Below are 15,282 nucleotides of genomic sequence, written 5' to 3' on the forward strand. Positions count from 1 at the left end.
AGATTGAGTTATCCATCCATGTCTATATATCTTACGTCGGTAAACTTCTATTATATAAATAATTCGGTCCGTCCATCATAACCTAAAAATAATGTGCAAACAAATATAAACATAATGTTAACCAGACCATTTGCTTTTTTTTGCTTATAAAATAAAACAATTCTATAATTGAAGATGGAGTTTAATTGTATTCTTTTAAAAATACTATATTCTTCAAGAAACATTGATGAATTCAATCATTTTAATTTTAAATGCTATTATGGAGGACGTTTTACAAAATTGCTACTTAAATGTATTGTTTCTTAACTCGTTTTTTAGAACATTATTTTGTTTCAATTGTTTTTAACTAGTATTAACGAGTTTATATTGAAATTACAGCTCAGAATATTAAAATTGATTCTAACAACACATCGTAGAAGTTTATGGTTTTGGTGATTTTTTGACAGCTTATTTTAGTGATCAATAATGTTCTGCATTATAGTTCAATTTTTTAGTCAAACGCATTATAGTCAATAATCTCTGCATACATAAAAAGAAAACTTGAAAACTTTATGCTGCAATTTCCCCAGCCCTAATTATACGGTGAATCATTTATTCTTATCTTCTTGAAATAGTGTTACATCCACTCACAGTGTATATCAAATATAAACGCATGTATGTTAATATCACCACATTATCTGTGCTTGCTCTAACTTTTTATACACAATACAACAAATACCATCAATGATTTTAGTGGTGAAAACGTGGCGACCCGCAAACTTTGGGAAAGCCTGGTTTCAAAAGATAAAAAAGGAGAAAAGCAATACTCCTAATAATTTAAATATGTATAACTAAATTTTATAATTTAGACATTTCATTCTAAAACGCGAAATGATATTGATAGACGCTGTACAACGTTGCACATGAATATTACACATGTATGATAATGAATGTTGAATTGTTGATGGATGTACAAAATTATAAGTTTTCTCCAACAAAAACATCGAACATGGATCGTTCGGTACGCGAGAATTTCTTATCCAGTGGACCTCCGTAATTTACGGGAACCTCTCTACAATCATTCTCCAAACTCTACACGCCCACCATCTCATGTCGTCACCATCTAATCTACTGATTTTATTTGATTAAAAATATATTGTCGTACACCCAAACATTTAACAAAAAAAGAAAATTGTTTTGTGCCTTTTAATTAAATATTCCGCTGCTTCTATTTGTCGGCAAAGACCTCCGCTGCTTAGAAATCACGAATATTTAGAAATAGAAACACACTAAAACGACATCGCTGAGGTGAAAAGGGGGCAACGTTCTTGCACGCACGCGTCCACCGCAAGCGCATGTGCACACATGGAGGGACCCTTATCCACCAGGGACTGACGGACTCATTCAGTTCTGTTCACTATTAGCTCACTAAATAAGATTTGATTTCTAGGTTGGCCATGTAAAATACTTTGAAGTTTTTTTTTTGAAACATCAAATACTTTGAAGTTAAACGGTAGAACCGACGGAATGGTGAGTGGATAACTTCAGCTTCATGGTATTACGAATATATGACCAAGATAGGCCAAAAGTTGATTAAAGTATAACTGTTTCTCTTTTAATAAATAGTTGGATAATGCTTTGGGTATAATCTAGAATCAGCAAACATGATCTCCTTTTAATGATACTTGTCCCCTTAAATCAAGGGTAGATTAGTTAGGGGCTTCTGCCGTACGCTTCGGAGGACAAAAGTAAAAACTACCCATGCCTAATTACTTAAATTAGTTGTTTATCGGAGAAGTTTGGAAAGTCAAAAAAGTTTAATTAAGACTCTACTATGAAGCAATACATTTTAAGTATATGTAATCATAGTTATATATGAAAACGGGTGAACTGACACATGAATGTTTACAATGGTCGTAGAACATGTTAAAAACAAGTTTCTAGAGCAGAACCTTAATAATATTGAGATTTTAAACTTGTAATTGTTGTTAAGCGAACATTGAAGAGTGGTGTCTTCATTTAAGAATCTTCTCTTGTTAAGGGAAGCGAACAAAAGGTTGACTTGGGGTCGTTTGCCCAAGTCATCTGAGAGAGACAAATTATGACACTGTCAAACATATGGTAATTTTTTATTGTAATAAGTGTTGAGACGGTTATGAGACCTGTCGCGTATATATAGGCTTTCATGGAAATGCATATATATGACCTGCAATTGTGTATGGGCCTAGTTGAGTGATTGCTTCCATGTGCAAACTTTTGTAAGTGATCAAGGATCAGACCTCATAAGTTCCCTTTTCGCATGTTGTGTATTTTAATATGATTATCCCATGGACTTGAGAAGGTTGGATCTTCATTTTGTATATCTACTAGAGAGGTTGTTAGTAATACATTTAATCGTTATATTTTAGTTTTTATTTATTTTACTTAATCATTGTTATATACATCTTTCTATTTCTTATTTTTAATTACTAGGTTTAAAAGTATTTTTTTTTTACTTAAATTAGTACTTATATATTTGTTAATTTTATTTTTATGATTAAAATATTTTTCAGATAAAAACATAATATATATTAATATATATATATATATATATATATACGAATTATCTTCTTTTATAATGATGTTATTGGCCTATATATATTTATTAATTTATTAATAATTAATTAATTAATTAATAATTATCTAATAAATTTTTAGTTATTATTGTTTACTAAGATCTAAACGATATTAATCTGTATATCTTTTAACATAAACGTTCAAAGACGAAAAATTAATTCACAAATAATATTATAGATAGATAGACTAAGATTGGAGTGGTATTATTGTTGTTCTTACATAATCCCACCAAATTTGATCAAATGAAGGATGTGAAAAATATAATATTTGAATGGACAGTTGCAAGTTATATATTTTCGACGATAAAAAATTGTACTTGAATATTATTTTAGATCATCGTTTAGATCTGTGGACGCAGATATTGTTATTAGACAGTACTAAATAATTGGCTGCAAAAATACAATTAAAAACTAGGAATTAGTGATCACTCATGGTCATGGACTCCACTCTTCTGCACTATCCCAAGAGTACGTCTAGAAAAAGCTGTCATGCTAAAATTGATTAGATGAGGTCTCTTGTACTAAGATCTAAGATTTAATTTAACCTCTGAAAACGATTTAAGATTCAAAAAGGTGACATAAAACATAGAAAATGGCATCTTAAAAAATTCATAGTTTTCTTGAATGGGACAGACAGTTTCAAGTAGCCTCATATGATTAAGTATCAAACATTCGTGCTATTAAAACAAAATGAGTTGTAGCCATATAGGGATTGGTGGATTTAGCCCACCGTTCATAACTGTTATGTTTGGGACGGTATAAACACATTGTCTAGTGTATTCGTCACACAAATTTGAAACCAGAAACAAAGGGCACCAACTCTCTGTTGGTAGTGAATAAAGACTTTGATTGAATTTTTAAACAAGTTCGATTTAAACAAGACTTAACGCACAAGATGCTGTCTGAACTGGTTAGTCTCTTGTAAAAGGTTTGTTCAGTAGACAAAGAAGTACGTATTGGCGAACCGAATCGTTTTGGTATAATAATATTCTCTTAGCATCTGATCTATCATTGGATGATTATATAGTTATATAATTAGCAAGACTAGTGTATACTTCATGACATAAACATCTAGATAGAGAGAGAGAGAGAGGAGATGGGGAAGGTAGAGGAGTACAAGCCGGTGATGGCGATGATTGGGTTGCAACTGTGTTACGCAGGAGTGACTCTTTCCTCAAGAGCTACTTTGGTTCATGGAACAAGCCCTCGAGTTTTTATCCTCTATAGGCAAGCCTTGGCAACCATTTGCATCTTCCCATTTCTCTACTTCTCAAGGTTATAAAACTCATATCTCTTTCCCTATATCTATATGTGAATTTGTCACTAGTTCTTGCTAATTTCTATGTGTACGTGTGTTTTTGGAACTTTAGGAGAAAATCGAAGATATCTCCTTTGGATCTAAAGAGCTTTTCGTTAATATTCATGGTCTCGCTTATAGGGTAATTAAGTGTATATGTTTTGTCCTTTATTTTTAACTCTAGTTTGATGAATCTTGCACTATTTTGCCTTTTTTCTTTTGCAGCATTACAATCAATCAAAATCTGTATTTTGAAGGTCTTTACTTAGCTTCATCGTCCATGGGAAGTGCCATGGGTAACATCAACCCTGCTGTTACCTTCCTAATCTCATTTCTAGTCGGGTATATACATAAACTGCATTTTTACTTTTCTCTTTATATGAAACTTTGAAAAACAAGATTCAAGTGTAACTGCTAATATTTAGATACGAGAAGGTGAATATCAAGAATATCAGAGGGTTAGCGAAGATAGCAGGGACGGTCCTATGTGTAGTAGGAGCGATCTCCATGACTCTGCTTCGTGGACCAAAGATTCTCAACTCAGAGTCTGCTTTATCCCTTGCGAGCTCGTTGCTAGGAGGTTTAAAGGACCAAAACATGTGGCTGATTGGTTGTTTGTTCTTATTCTCTAGCAATCTTTGCTGGTCTTTCTGGCTCACACTTCAGGTAAAACTCACTAAGATCGGTAGTCAGTACTTCTCATTGGTAATGTTCTTGCTATACAAGAAAAGTGAACTTTGTTTCAACAATACCCTAGGTTCCAATCTCTGCCTATTACCCAGATCACGTCTCTTTATCAGCATGGATGTGTTTATTCGGAACGATACAGTGTGCAGTCGTCACCTTCTTCCTTGAGAAAGACCCGAACGCTTGGATTCTCCATTCTTACTCCGAGTTTGCTACATGTCTCTACGCTGTAAGCACACAAACCATTTTTCCCTTTTAGCAGTCGATTAATCATAAATATTGACATAAACACTAATTGTGAAATGCGATTGTTAGGGAGTTGTAGCGTCAGCGCTTTCTTTTACCGTCCAAGCTTGGGTTATATCTAAAAGAGGCCCTTTGTTCTCTTCAATGTTTAACCCACTCTGTACAGTCATTGTCACAATCTTGGCTTCTCTGTTCTTTCACGAAGAAATTTTTACCGGAAGGTAGAAAAGTAATTTTCCTTAATATTAGATCACTACAATCCATAAACATAATCATTATATATATATTTTTCCTTTCATTTTTAGCTTAATCGGAGGATTATGTGTGATAATGGGACTTTACATTGTGCTCTGGGGTAAATCAAAAGATGTCATGAAGAATCAAGAACAAAGAGACAGTAGAAACAACTCGGAAGTAAAGATTCACATCGAAGATTCTTCAAACACAACAAACTGTAATAAAGATTTAGAGAATCCCCTTCTGTCCAAACACAAATCAACTGAAGAAATCCAAAACATCAACAACTAAACTGACTCGATATTATTTTATTTCTTCTGATTCTAGAATTATTTGAAAGATTTTTACTCTAATAAAACGAGAACTCAAACTCCCACTCTTTAGAACTGCGCATAACTGTTGTCATCCTTGTTGTTCTTGACGGCGCAACATGCCATAGCGTAGACGATAATGAGGACTACAAGGAAGACGATGTTGACAATAGCAACTAGTTTCCATGAGGTCTTGAGGTTGTCGATAAAACCGGCCTTGCATGATTGGCAATCGTAGCAGAGCTTTTTGTTATCGCTGTCCCAAGTGTTGCAATCTGGGTTTTTATATGTTCCTGATGTCTTGTTCCAAGTTGTTGGGCTTATGTAGGTGAAGTTACAGTCATTAGAGGGCTTGCAGCAACCAGACTGAAAACACAACAAAAGCAAATAAATAAAAACAATCAGAGTAATATCACAGGATTAAAATCAAGATTCATATAGATTGTAACAAGGGGAAGCCATATTGATTTGTTTTTAAAAGTTTGGATTTTCTTTCCTAAATCAAGAGACTGTGAAAGGAAGACTGAAATCAATTTGTTAGAATCTTAAAATATTAAGTTGAAAGATCCCTAAAAGGATAAGATCTTTTTTAACCTTTGAATCAGATTCTAGTCAAATTGGCCTAAAAGGCTAAAACAACTCAGTATTATTACCTCAAAACATTTAAGACAACCAGTCAATTCCAATCAATTATTATTATTAAAGATTTTAGATTCACTGTAACAATAATGAACAAATTATTTTAGAGATTAGTATAATGAAAAGATGATTCATGCTGAAGACAAAAAGGATCGTCAGACTAAAACCCTAAAAAGGACAAGTTATTTACATACCTCTGACATGATCTTACATTTCTAATCAGATTAGCGTATTTTGCATTTTAAAGATGGTTACCTCAAGAGAATTGAGATCCTTCTTGGAGAACTCAGAAGCATTAGGATATCTACCAGCTGAGAAGAACTCCAAGCGATTACAGAATTTGTCCTCGTAAAGACAGCTTCTAATGTTTTTCCAATGATGATTGTCGTTAACACGCTTCTGCAACCACTCAGAGTAGTCACCGAGTCTATACTCCTTATAAACCTTTCCGGGGATGGTTTCGCCAGAGCCTTTATTGGTGACGACAAAGGCGAAGATGGTGAAACAAAGGACCACGATGATTGACAAGAGCATCACGCAAAGGTAAAACCATAGGAGCCACGAAACTCTACAGCAAGATCCTATGACTCCTGCGAGTGCGACAACCATGAGAAAAGCGCCGAGAGCGATCATGGGTTTGTCGAAGAACCTCTCGCACTGCGTGTGGCCATGGAGGCTGAGCCAGATTCCGCTGGAGAGAATGGGAATGGACAAGAGGAAGACGAAGAAGTTGAGTATGCCTACGAGGCTGTTACTGCAACGAACCATGTTGTGATGTTTGGTGATGAAGAAGATTAGATGTAATCAGCATGGAACAAAATAAGATTTATATAGTGAAAGTTAAACGCGTCGAGGAAGGTAATAAGATCTGTAATGAAATTTCCTAATTACCTTATCTGACTACAGGACGAGTATGTGTAAATGTAATGTACTGCAGATGTTGTTTCTATTTCAAGACGTTTTGAATAATACCATTAAGGAAAGACCCTTAAATATCACGCGGTTTCTGAGCTAGTGAATTCAAGTTTTCAAATTTTCAAATCTGATTAGTTAATTATCTTACTTAATAGCAATATAATTAGTTAATTATCTTACTTAATAGCAATATAACAATGAAATTACATTGTATAGAAATCAAAGAATCATTAACTAAAATACCATTTCGTTTAAAATATAAATACTTTTAATCTCATTTTTAAATATATTTTTCTTGCTAAGTATGCATAGGTTAATGATATTTGCAATATTTTCCTCTTACATATACAGAGAATTATTAAAAAGGAAAGAGATGATGATAAACACACAAGCTAATTTGGTGAAAACGTGTTTTTGTAAGTTAAGTAATACCATAATAGGCCATCGATTTAACTTTATTCAAAAATCAACAATATCTTGGGAAGAAATCAGCAACATAAAAATCAAATAATTAGTAATACGCATTATCTGTTGTATGGTTTCTTTTCTTTTACACCAGTAGGATTTTGTTGAAGGCCAAGGCTGGAATATACGTGTCAAAGTAAAACCAATCTTTTTTATTTATTTAAAACCTTTTTCTAGATAATTTTGTTAGTTGGTATCAACATTTTGGTTAAAACCTCATAGACCAGTGTTATGGGTATAGCGAAGCCCAGTTTTAAGTATTCAAATAAAAAATCATAAAAGCCCTTAACAATTAGAACAGGCCTGAGGCCCAAAGATAAAAGAAACTTTCGTTGTCGTTGCAGACGATGATTACGAAGAAGGTAGAAAGAACCTCATCAAGCGGTTGCGCAAAAAAAAAAAAACCTCAAGCGATTGTAACATTGTTGCGTCATCTTTGAGGAGAAACAAGGATTTTTTTTATCTGTAGTTAAGAATATGATCCCTTATCTGGTGATCAATCAAGCTGGTTTAGCACATCAATAGAGTGAAAAGTGTTGCGGTGTAGTTGGTTGTTACGGTGTGGTTGGTTGTTACGTTCTTGCCAGTTCTAGTAGATGCAACTTTGTCAGGTTAGAAGTATCAGCCTACCTCTCCAATTATAGCTATTGAAAGATTGAAGTTGAGCTGTGAGTCTGTGACATCTTTCCATTGTTGTTGTGGAGACAGACTGCAACGATGGGCTAGAGGAAACCACAGGTTCCAAAAATAAAGACAGATGATGAGAAGATGGTCACTCGATTCTGCGGAAGAGTTACAGAGCAAGCAAGTTGGTGGTGTTTGTAGACCCCATCTCACTTTCAGTAATTATAATAATATTTTAACAATTATGGATAGAAACTTGTAAATTTACAAAGTAAAAGAAAACATGCCACACCCATCCAAAATAACATATATATGGATTTCAACGACGTTCATCATCCAGGCTAGCATGTAACAAATCCATATATATACTCAAACTCCAAATATTCAGTCTTTAACATAGAGAAATATTCAAGTAGTTTAGTATAAAAGCAATCAGTTAGCAGTTTTGTTAGGATTCTGGTCAATAACAATCTTTGATAAACTCATTTTCTACCTTCATGTTTTTTCACCAATATATTAACAAAAAGATTAACTGTACTATCCAGGTTTATGATATATTTATACCGTGTAGTAAGACTAGAACACATAAAATATCATGTAGTAATTGCAATAAACAAAACTTTTAAGCTTCTAAAAAAACTAATATACTACCTGTCCGCGAATGATGAAACCTACATGACAAATGAGGCGAAGAAAATTCATTAACCATAGCCCTTTTGAGATTACACTAATTTCACTTAATCCTAGCCCCAAGATATGAACCTAAAAGTTAAGTAAAAAATCGTATAAGTTTTTATTAACTAAACCAAACCGAACTAGCTTTCTCAATAAAAGAAATGAGAAAACCGAACTAGTTAAGTAAAAGTTCGTATAGGTGTACACAATCGGTTTTTTCATTTGACTGATTTCTACGCATGCCCGTTTTACTTGAAATTTGCTGCATTATGATCAAAGCCGAGAAGCACAACATATCACAATGGTTATGAGGTAAAATAAAGTGTTCATATATAATCATTTATATTCTCTGCTTTATCAAATTCAATATTTGTGTGCAACATGTATAAACGAGCATTAATACTCATATACAAAAGTCAAAACATAATTTTTGAACTTACAGAGATCAATCATTTCTACATTTGTATTTTCATTAGTATTAGTAATTGGGTCTCTCCACCACGTTACCACTCGATTAATTCATACAATTCACAATTCAACAATTGCTTCTCTACATTCTTTTTGTTGGGATCAAATATCTTCAGCATTGTATATCTCTTAAGTTTTTAGAAACAAAAAATCGGTACAAAATGTCTTGTTTCGCCGATTGCCGACATCACAAGGTCTCTAATTGCTAAAATATATTTTTTTGATAAAAGTTGCTAAGATATTTTTCATTGTTATTTTGATAAAAAAATGGTTTTTTATAACTTGTTTATATGTTTTGGCTTACAAACACAACTAACTAAATAAATTTGTCATTCTTAAACAATGTACTTGTTATCAGTTAATGACCCACAAAATGTCAATATCTATCCACGCTATAACTCGTTTGGTTGAAAAAAAATACAAAGATTTGTTCGAAGAAAATTAAGTTCTTGATATACATTTATATACATATATCATATATGAACATGTTAAATCTAAAGAACCTATGGACCGAAAAGACATGCATCAAACAGTATCGTGAATATTACAAAGACTTCAGCTCAACACCCTTCCCGTATCTTCTACTTCCTATCTTTGCTACCTCCAAAGATACAAAATGATGAATATGGTTTATTGTCCTCGTTAGTGTCGGTGGAGAAGATAACGTCGCATGAGTACTTCACAGCTGGACCGTAAGATTACGACTCAAAAATTAAATTCCTCATCGGATCCAACGGTTACCGTACAGCTTAGGTCTTCTTCTTTATAAAAATAAAAGTCTGATTGACCCCACCCACCACTAAAAGCTCACTTTCTCTGCTGTCACAATCTTTTCCAGCTAACTTTTTTCCTATTTTTAATATATTTATTTTATTTCCCCCAGATTAAATCACTGATTATATATCCGTATATCCCGTAACTAACATTTTTGGCAGGTAATTATTTGCTAAATATAATTAAAATCAAGAAACCAAATTTATTCGCTGTCTTTTTGGTTTTTGATTGTCGTAAGAGAAAAGAATATATAATGTTGGGGGTGATTAGCTAGAATGAGTAAATAAGAAACGAATCATCATCATCATAATAATAATTAATGTTTGGTATATTAAAAAAAATTCGTACAAAAAAGAAAAAAAATTCACCGTTAATGTACAAGCTTGGCTTTACTGTTGTATCCGTAATAAGAAAGATACCACCTAACGAACTTTTTCAACCCGGTTTCCAAATCGGTTGTCGGTTTATACCCGAATTCATTTCGGGCGGAGCTAATATTCGCGTGCGTGAACGGAACGTCGCCGTTTCCAGGCATCTCCACGAAGTTCCTCTTCGCTTTCACCTTGAGATGCTTCTCCAAAATATCCACCAGGATCGGAACCGTAACCGGCGACGTGTTCCCTAGGTTGAAGATCCGGTACGGTGCCGAACCACGCTTCTTCCCGCCCGAACCGGTACTCTTACCCGACGAATCGAGAGATCCTAAACATCCTTTGACTATATCGTCGATGTAAGTGAAATCCCTCGCCAAATCGACCCGGTTCTTCCCCCGGTATATCGTGATCGGTTTACCTTGGAGAATATTCCTCGTGAAGGAGAAGTAAGCCATGTCCGGTCTACCCCATGGCCCGTAAACCGTAAAGAATCTTAAACCGGTGATGGCAAGACCGTAAATATGGTTATAAGTGTGGGTGATCTCCTCTCCCGCCTTCTTCGTCGCCGCGTAGAGACTCGCCGGCTGATCCGTACGGTCCGATTCGGAGAAAGGCACTTTCTCGTTGAGTCCGTAAACGGAGCTGGAGGACGCCCAGACGATCGCCGGCTGAGGATTCGCCGATTTGCAGGTCTCGAGGAGGTTGACTAGCCCCGCGATGTTGCTGTGGACGTACGACTGAGGATTCTCCAGCGCGTATCGAACCCCGGCCTGAGCCGCGAGGTGCATCACGTGAGTGAAGGCGACGACGTCGAAGAGCTTGGAGAGCAGCTTCGCGTCGTTGAGGTCTCCCTCGACGACGAAGATCCCTCGGGAGGAGAGGAGAGACCTCCTCGCGCGTTTGAGCGAAGGATCGTAGTAGTTGTTGAAGTTGTCGAGCCCGACGACGCCGTCGCCGCGTTTCCGCAGGGCGAGGGACACGTGGCTGCCGACGAATCCGGTGGCGCCGGTGACGAGGACGGAGATTCCGCCGGAGCGGTGGATCTGAGCGGAGGTTCGGACTTGTTTCTCCCACTGGATGCCGCCCCAGGAGGCGGTGAGGTACCGGCTGCCGGAGTCGACGAAGCTCTGGAAGCTCAGGTAGGAGGCGGTGAGGGCGATGAGGAAGAGGGCCCAGAGGAACATGGTGCTCGTCGAGGCGAAGCAGCGGTGGAGCTGACGGTTTGAACGGTCGATTTTGAATTTACCCGGCGTTGACGGAAACAGCTCATCTTCTATGGAAGGCATGGTTAACGGCGTTGACGGAAAGATTTATCGAATTGAAAAAAAACAAAAAATGATTTAAAATTTTTAAAAAGAGAGAAGACAGATGCTGTTTTTTTTTTTTCTGAGTGTTTTCCAAAAGCATCTGCTGAGGAGAAGAGGAAGAGACGGGAGGAATATATATACAGATGACTCAGGGGACAAGGAGACGCGTTAATTCTGATTTACAGATTGGCATTTTCTTTTTTAACTCCTTATTATTTGTTTACAAAAAAAATTAAAAAAATTAAAAAAAAAAACAAAATCGGTAGTAGTTTATTTATTAAATGATCTGGATTAGTGTTTTAAATCTAGTGTGAGTCTACCGTAATCTCTATTTTTCACCAATTTACCGCAATTTAAGGAGGAATCTTAAAATACAGCGAGGTAGATGAAATAAATACAGATAAAACGACCTTTTGTTGGGTAAACTAGCAAAAACAAAACAGTGGACTCATCACTTTAACGATAAACGTGGGTTATCTTTAGCAATTTTTATTCCACTATGCCATGGTAGATGCATTGAGTGTTGGTAGTTTTTTTTTTTTGTCAACGAGTGTTCTCAGTATAAATGTGCGATAATGTTTTATAGTCTTAAACTGAAAGAGTTCATTTCTGATTCTTTTTTTTATACTAATAGATAGAAAATTTTATATAGTTTCGTCGTTATATTGTGACAAGGAGATCGTATAATTACAGCGTGTTATTATTTCTTGGTATATAGTAGTATATACTAATGGTTGAACCATGAGTATCATGTTTACTACACTACAATATGTGAACACATCAGTTAATTTAGTGACATTCATATATTGTTCTTTTGATTAGTATCGCTACTCTGCAGTCATATTTGGTGTGTAATGTCCAGGACCAAGTTAGTTGCTAGTTGATTCATTTGTTAAACACATTGCAAGAAATATCTAGTTTCATAATCCGGTTCAGTTGTTAAGTTTCTTTTAGAGGGCTAGATGTATTTACACGTAACGTGAATTTTCTTACAATGCCTATCTCTATGGCTGCTTCTTTCATCTTTGTTCTAGATCGCAAACATATTGCCACTAGTTTACATCCTGGCAAATGCAAGCCTTTTCTTTTGATCAAACCCATGTTTTTTACCAAGTGTTGTTTTTCTTACTGTTGCTGAATGCATCCACTGTAATAAGACAAGTGGTCGTAATATATAGCACTGACAAGCAAGAAGAAGAAGAAGAAGATGACATGAACAAAAGTTAGTTGGTAGTTGATCATCACTTTAAAAATACTTGTCTGTGGAGGATTCTTAAGATCTCCTAGGTAATAACTCATCAGTTTCACTCATTCAACAATTAGCACATGTTATCCTTAATCAAATACTATTCAAAAAACTGAAAACAAGAACGTGCGACCAACTTACAACTAATGTTGTATAAACTTCAAAAGACCACATGCTTAGGTCATTGCGTATGGTTTGTTTTGTAGGATCCTCTTATAAATCAAGTCCGTTCGCAAGACGTGGTCCGTGCAAAAAAGTATAGTTTTTTCTTTAATCCTTTATTCGAATATTAAAATACTTAATTAATCGGTTATAGTTCCAATTTGATAACGTATCCAATTCGTATACTATCAGCATTAAAAAAGATCTCCATAAGTTGTAAATCTTGTGATATGTAAACGTGAATGCATTCAGAGGAGTGTGGCTTCGGATTCCAAATAACAAAAGAACATACTCCCTCTGTACCATTTTAAGTGGTGTTTAAGGCTTCTACACAAAAATTAAAAAAACACAAATTTCTATGCAATTTATCTTGGTTACATAAAATTTCATTAAATAAAATCAGTCTAACCAATAAGAAAAACATGTAGTATTTTGTAATTGGTTGAAAGTTTCAATTGACATTAAATTTTATTTAGAAATATGAGAACATCACTTAAAATGAAACAAAATAAAAATGTTTAAACATCACTTAAAATGGTACAGAGGAAGTAATAAAACTTCTCTTGATATTGTAATTACTCAATTATCACAGTTTGGAACTGCTAATTACTGCTCTTTATATGATCAAGCCGACTGGCACCGGCCCGCACTGAGTCAAATTTTAGCACAAAGACGTGTGAGTGCATTTATCAGTTTTACTGAAATTTAGAATCAATGAAAATATGTTATTTACTTTTAATAAATATATCAAAGTTTTTATAGTTTGAAAGAATAAAACTCTACTTTTTCAAACAGGATAATGTAGAGACAGAGGATGTGTGACCGTAGAGCATTCACCATTGGCTGTTTTGGGAAAGCCATGAGAGAATGGAAATAATAACTGCGTGCCGTTTCCATGTTTCTCTAGCTCTGCCGCTTCCACAAGTCACGGTTTCACCATAAAAGTGAAGGTATATATGGGGCCACCTCTTTGTTCCAAAAAAAAAAAAAAATATGGGGCCACCTCTTACTACATCTTTTTAAACATTCAAGCCTATTCATAGTTTTTGGGAAGATTCTTTGTATCCAGACTAGGCCTCAATTTGAGCAAGAAAAGATTTGCGAGATCCTGCTAGAATTACAAAGTATATATTTATTTTAAAATAATGGAGTAAGCATTATGATAGACAAAGTTTTTAGTACTTTTCATAGCACTAATTAACTATTATTGGAGTCTTTGTCTTGAAGCTACGTAACATGCTTAAGTCATATACATTGCTTCATTTATTTATCGTAAATTTGAAACTATATTAACAATAATTAACAAAAACTAGGATCCTTTAACAGTTTAATCACTGTATTAGGTTTTGATACATACAGAACTAAATGAATTTAATCACAGTTGCGATCTAATATCAAAATTTTGATCATTATATTCGGAATGGTTCATCTAAGATTGAACGTATTCATCTGTATTCAAAACTACGTATATCCAGACGCTCATATCCATTTTACTTGGGATTAAAAGGAACACATCAACTTTGTTTAGTAACAGTGTCTAATACAAACACAATTATGGAAAAAAATAAAGTTCATATTATATACTACCATTAGCTAGGTGCGTGGACCAACTCGATTACATATACAGTAATATTCAATGTAGAGAATTAGGATTAACAGAAACTAGATTTTGATCCGCGTTTCAAAAGCGCGGATATTATTTTCCACTTTTATGAAATATATTATTTGTTTGTAATTATTAAATTTATTTATTTTAATAAAATTTTCTTTATAATAATTTCGACACATAGAGTATATCTAATAAACTATATATTTCTCTAGTTTTGTTTTATTCGCTCTTCAATCAACATATTTATTTGGCTTGTTGTTAAAATAAATGATTATAGACTTTGATCTCTGCACCTCCGCGGATGTATATTTTAAAAATGTGATGATATTTGTTTTTCATGTAATTATAAGGGTTTGGCAAAATGAATCCGAGGAACAGAACTGATACCAATCAGTAAATATAGTACCAAACCTGAACATAAATTGATTAAATATTCGAATTATTCAAAATTGTTAGTTAGAGAACCGAATCGGATCCGAACCAAAGTATTCGTGTACCTGAATTTATCTAAAAATAGATTTATATATTTATATATTAATTATTTTTATATTTAACGTATATAAAACATCAAGAATGATACCTTTAAATTGGTTTAAAATACTTAAAAATATATATAGATAGTCAAAAACAAATATCTGAAATAGTTAAAGTA

At 34.3% G+C, this 15,282-nt stretch overlaps 3 protein-coding genes across 3 annotated transcripts; 1 reads left to right on the forward strand and 2 right to left on the reverse strand.

The window, feature by feature from the left end:
• The first annotated feature begins 3,670 nt into the window (after positions 1-3,670).
• Positions 3,671-5,352, forward strand: LOC108840210 (WAT1-related protein At4g30420-like). The gene is made up of 7 exons (XM_018613044.2): positions 3,671-3,869; positions 3,965-4,033; positions 4,117-4,233; positions 4,317-4,557; positions 4,649-4,807; positions 4,894-5,045; positions 5,130-5,352. The coding sequence occupies exons 1-7, from the start codon at positions 3,691-3,693 to the stop codon at positions 5,350-5,352; spliced, it is 1,140 nt and encodes a 379-aa protein (XP_018468546.1). The 5' UTR covers positions 3,671-3,690.
• Positions 5,257-6,821, reverse strand: LOC108840211 (tetraspanin-9). Its single transcript, XM_018613045.2, has 2 exons — positions 6,267-6,821; positions 5,257-5,738 (listed from the first exon to the last, which is right to left on the reverse strand). Exons 1-2 carry the CDS (start codon positions 6,777-6,779, stop codon positions 5,442-5,444), a joined length of 810 nt encoding a protein of 269 aa, XP_018468547.1. The 5' UTR covers positions 6,780-6,821; the 3' UTR covers positions 5,257-5,441.
• A 3,395-nt stretch (positions 6,822-10,216) lies between these two features.
• On the reverse strand, positions 10,217-11,730 carry LOC130505358 (UDP-glucuronate 4-epimerase 1). Its single transcript, XM_056999957.1, has one exon. The coding sequence runs from the start codon at positions 11,590-11,592 to the stop codon at positions 10,303-10,305; it is 1,290 nt and encodes a 429-aa protein (XP_056855937.1). The 5' UTR covers positions 11,593-11,730; the 3' UTR covers positions 10,217-10,302.
• Positions 11,731-15,282: the final 3,552 nt, after the last annotated feature.

Source organism: Raphanus sativus, unplaced genomic scaffold (assembly GCF_000801105.2).
Source record: "Raphanus sativus cultivar WK10039 unplaced genomic scaffold, ASM80110v3 Scaffold2204, whole genome shotgun sequence".
Taxonomy (NCBI): Eukaryota; Viridiplantae; Streptophyta; class Magnoliopsida; order Brassicales; family Brassicaceae; genus Raphanus; species Raphanus sativus.

What these genes read in the sequence shown, in the direction of transcription:
- LOC108840210 (XM_018613044.2), top strand. Translation starts at nt 3,691, where the DNA reads ATGGGGAAGGTAGAGGAGTACAAGCCGGTGATGGCGATGATTGGGTTG. An exon ending in CCATTTCTCTACTTCTCAAG is followed by an intron (nt 3,870 to 3,964) that starts GTTATAAAACTC and finishes TTGGAACTTTAG; the next exon opens with GAGAAAATCGAAGATATCTC. An exon ending in CTAATCTCATTTCTAGTCGG is followed by an intron (nt 4,234 to 4,316) that starts GTATATACATAA and finishes GCTAATATTTAG; the next exon opens with ATACGAGAAGGTGAATATCA.
- LOC108840211 (XM_018613045.2), bottom strand. Translation starts at nt 6,779, where the DNA reads ATGGTTCGTTGCAGTAACAGCCTCGTAGGCATACTCAACTTCTTCGTC. An exon ending in AGGATCTCAATTCTCTTGAG is followed by an intron (nt 5,739 to 6,266) that starts GTAACCATCTTT and finishes TTGTGTTTTCAG; the next exon opens with TCTGGTTGCTGCAAGCCCTC.
- LOC130505358 (XM_056999957.1), bottom strand. Translation starts at nt 11,592, where the DNA reads ATGCCTTCCATAGAAGATGAGCTGTTTCCGTCAACGCCGGGTAAATTC.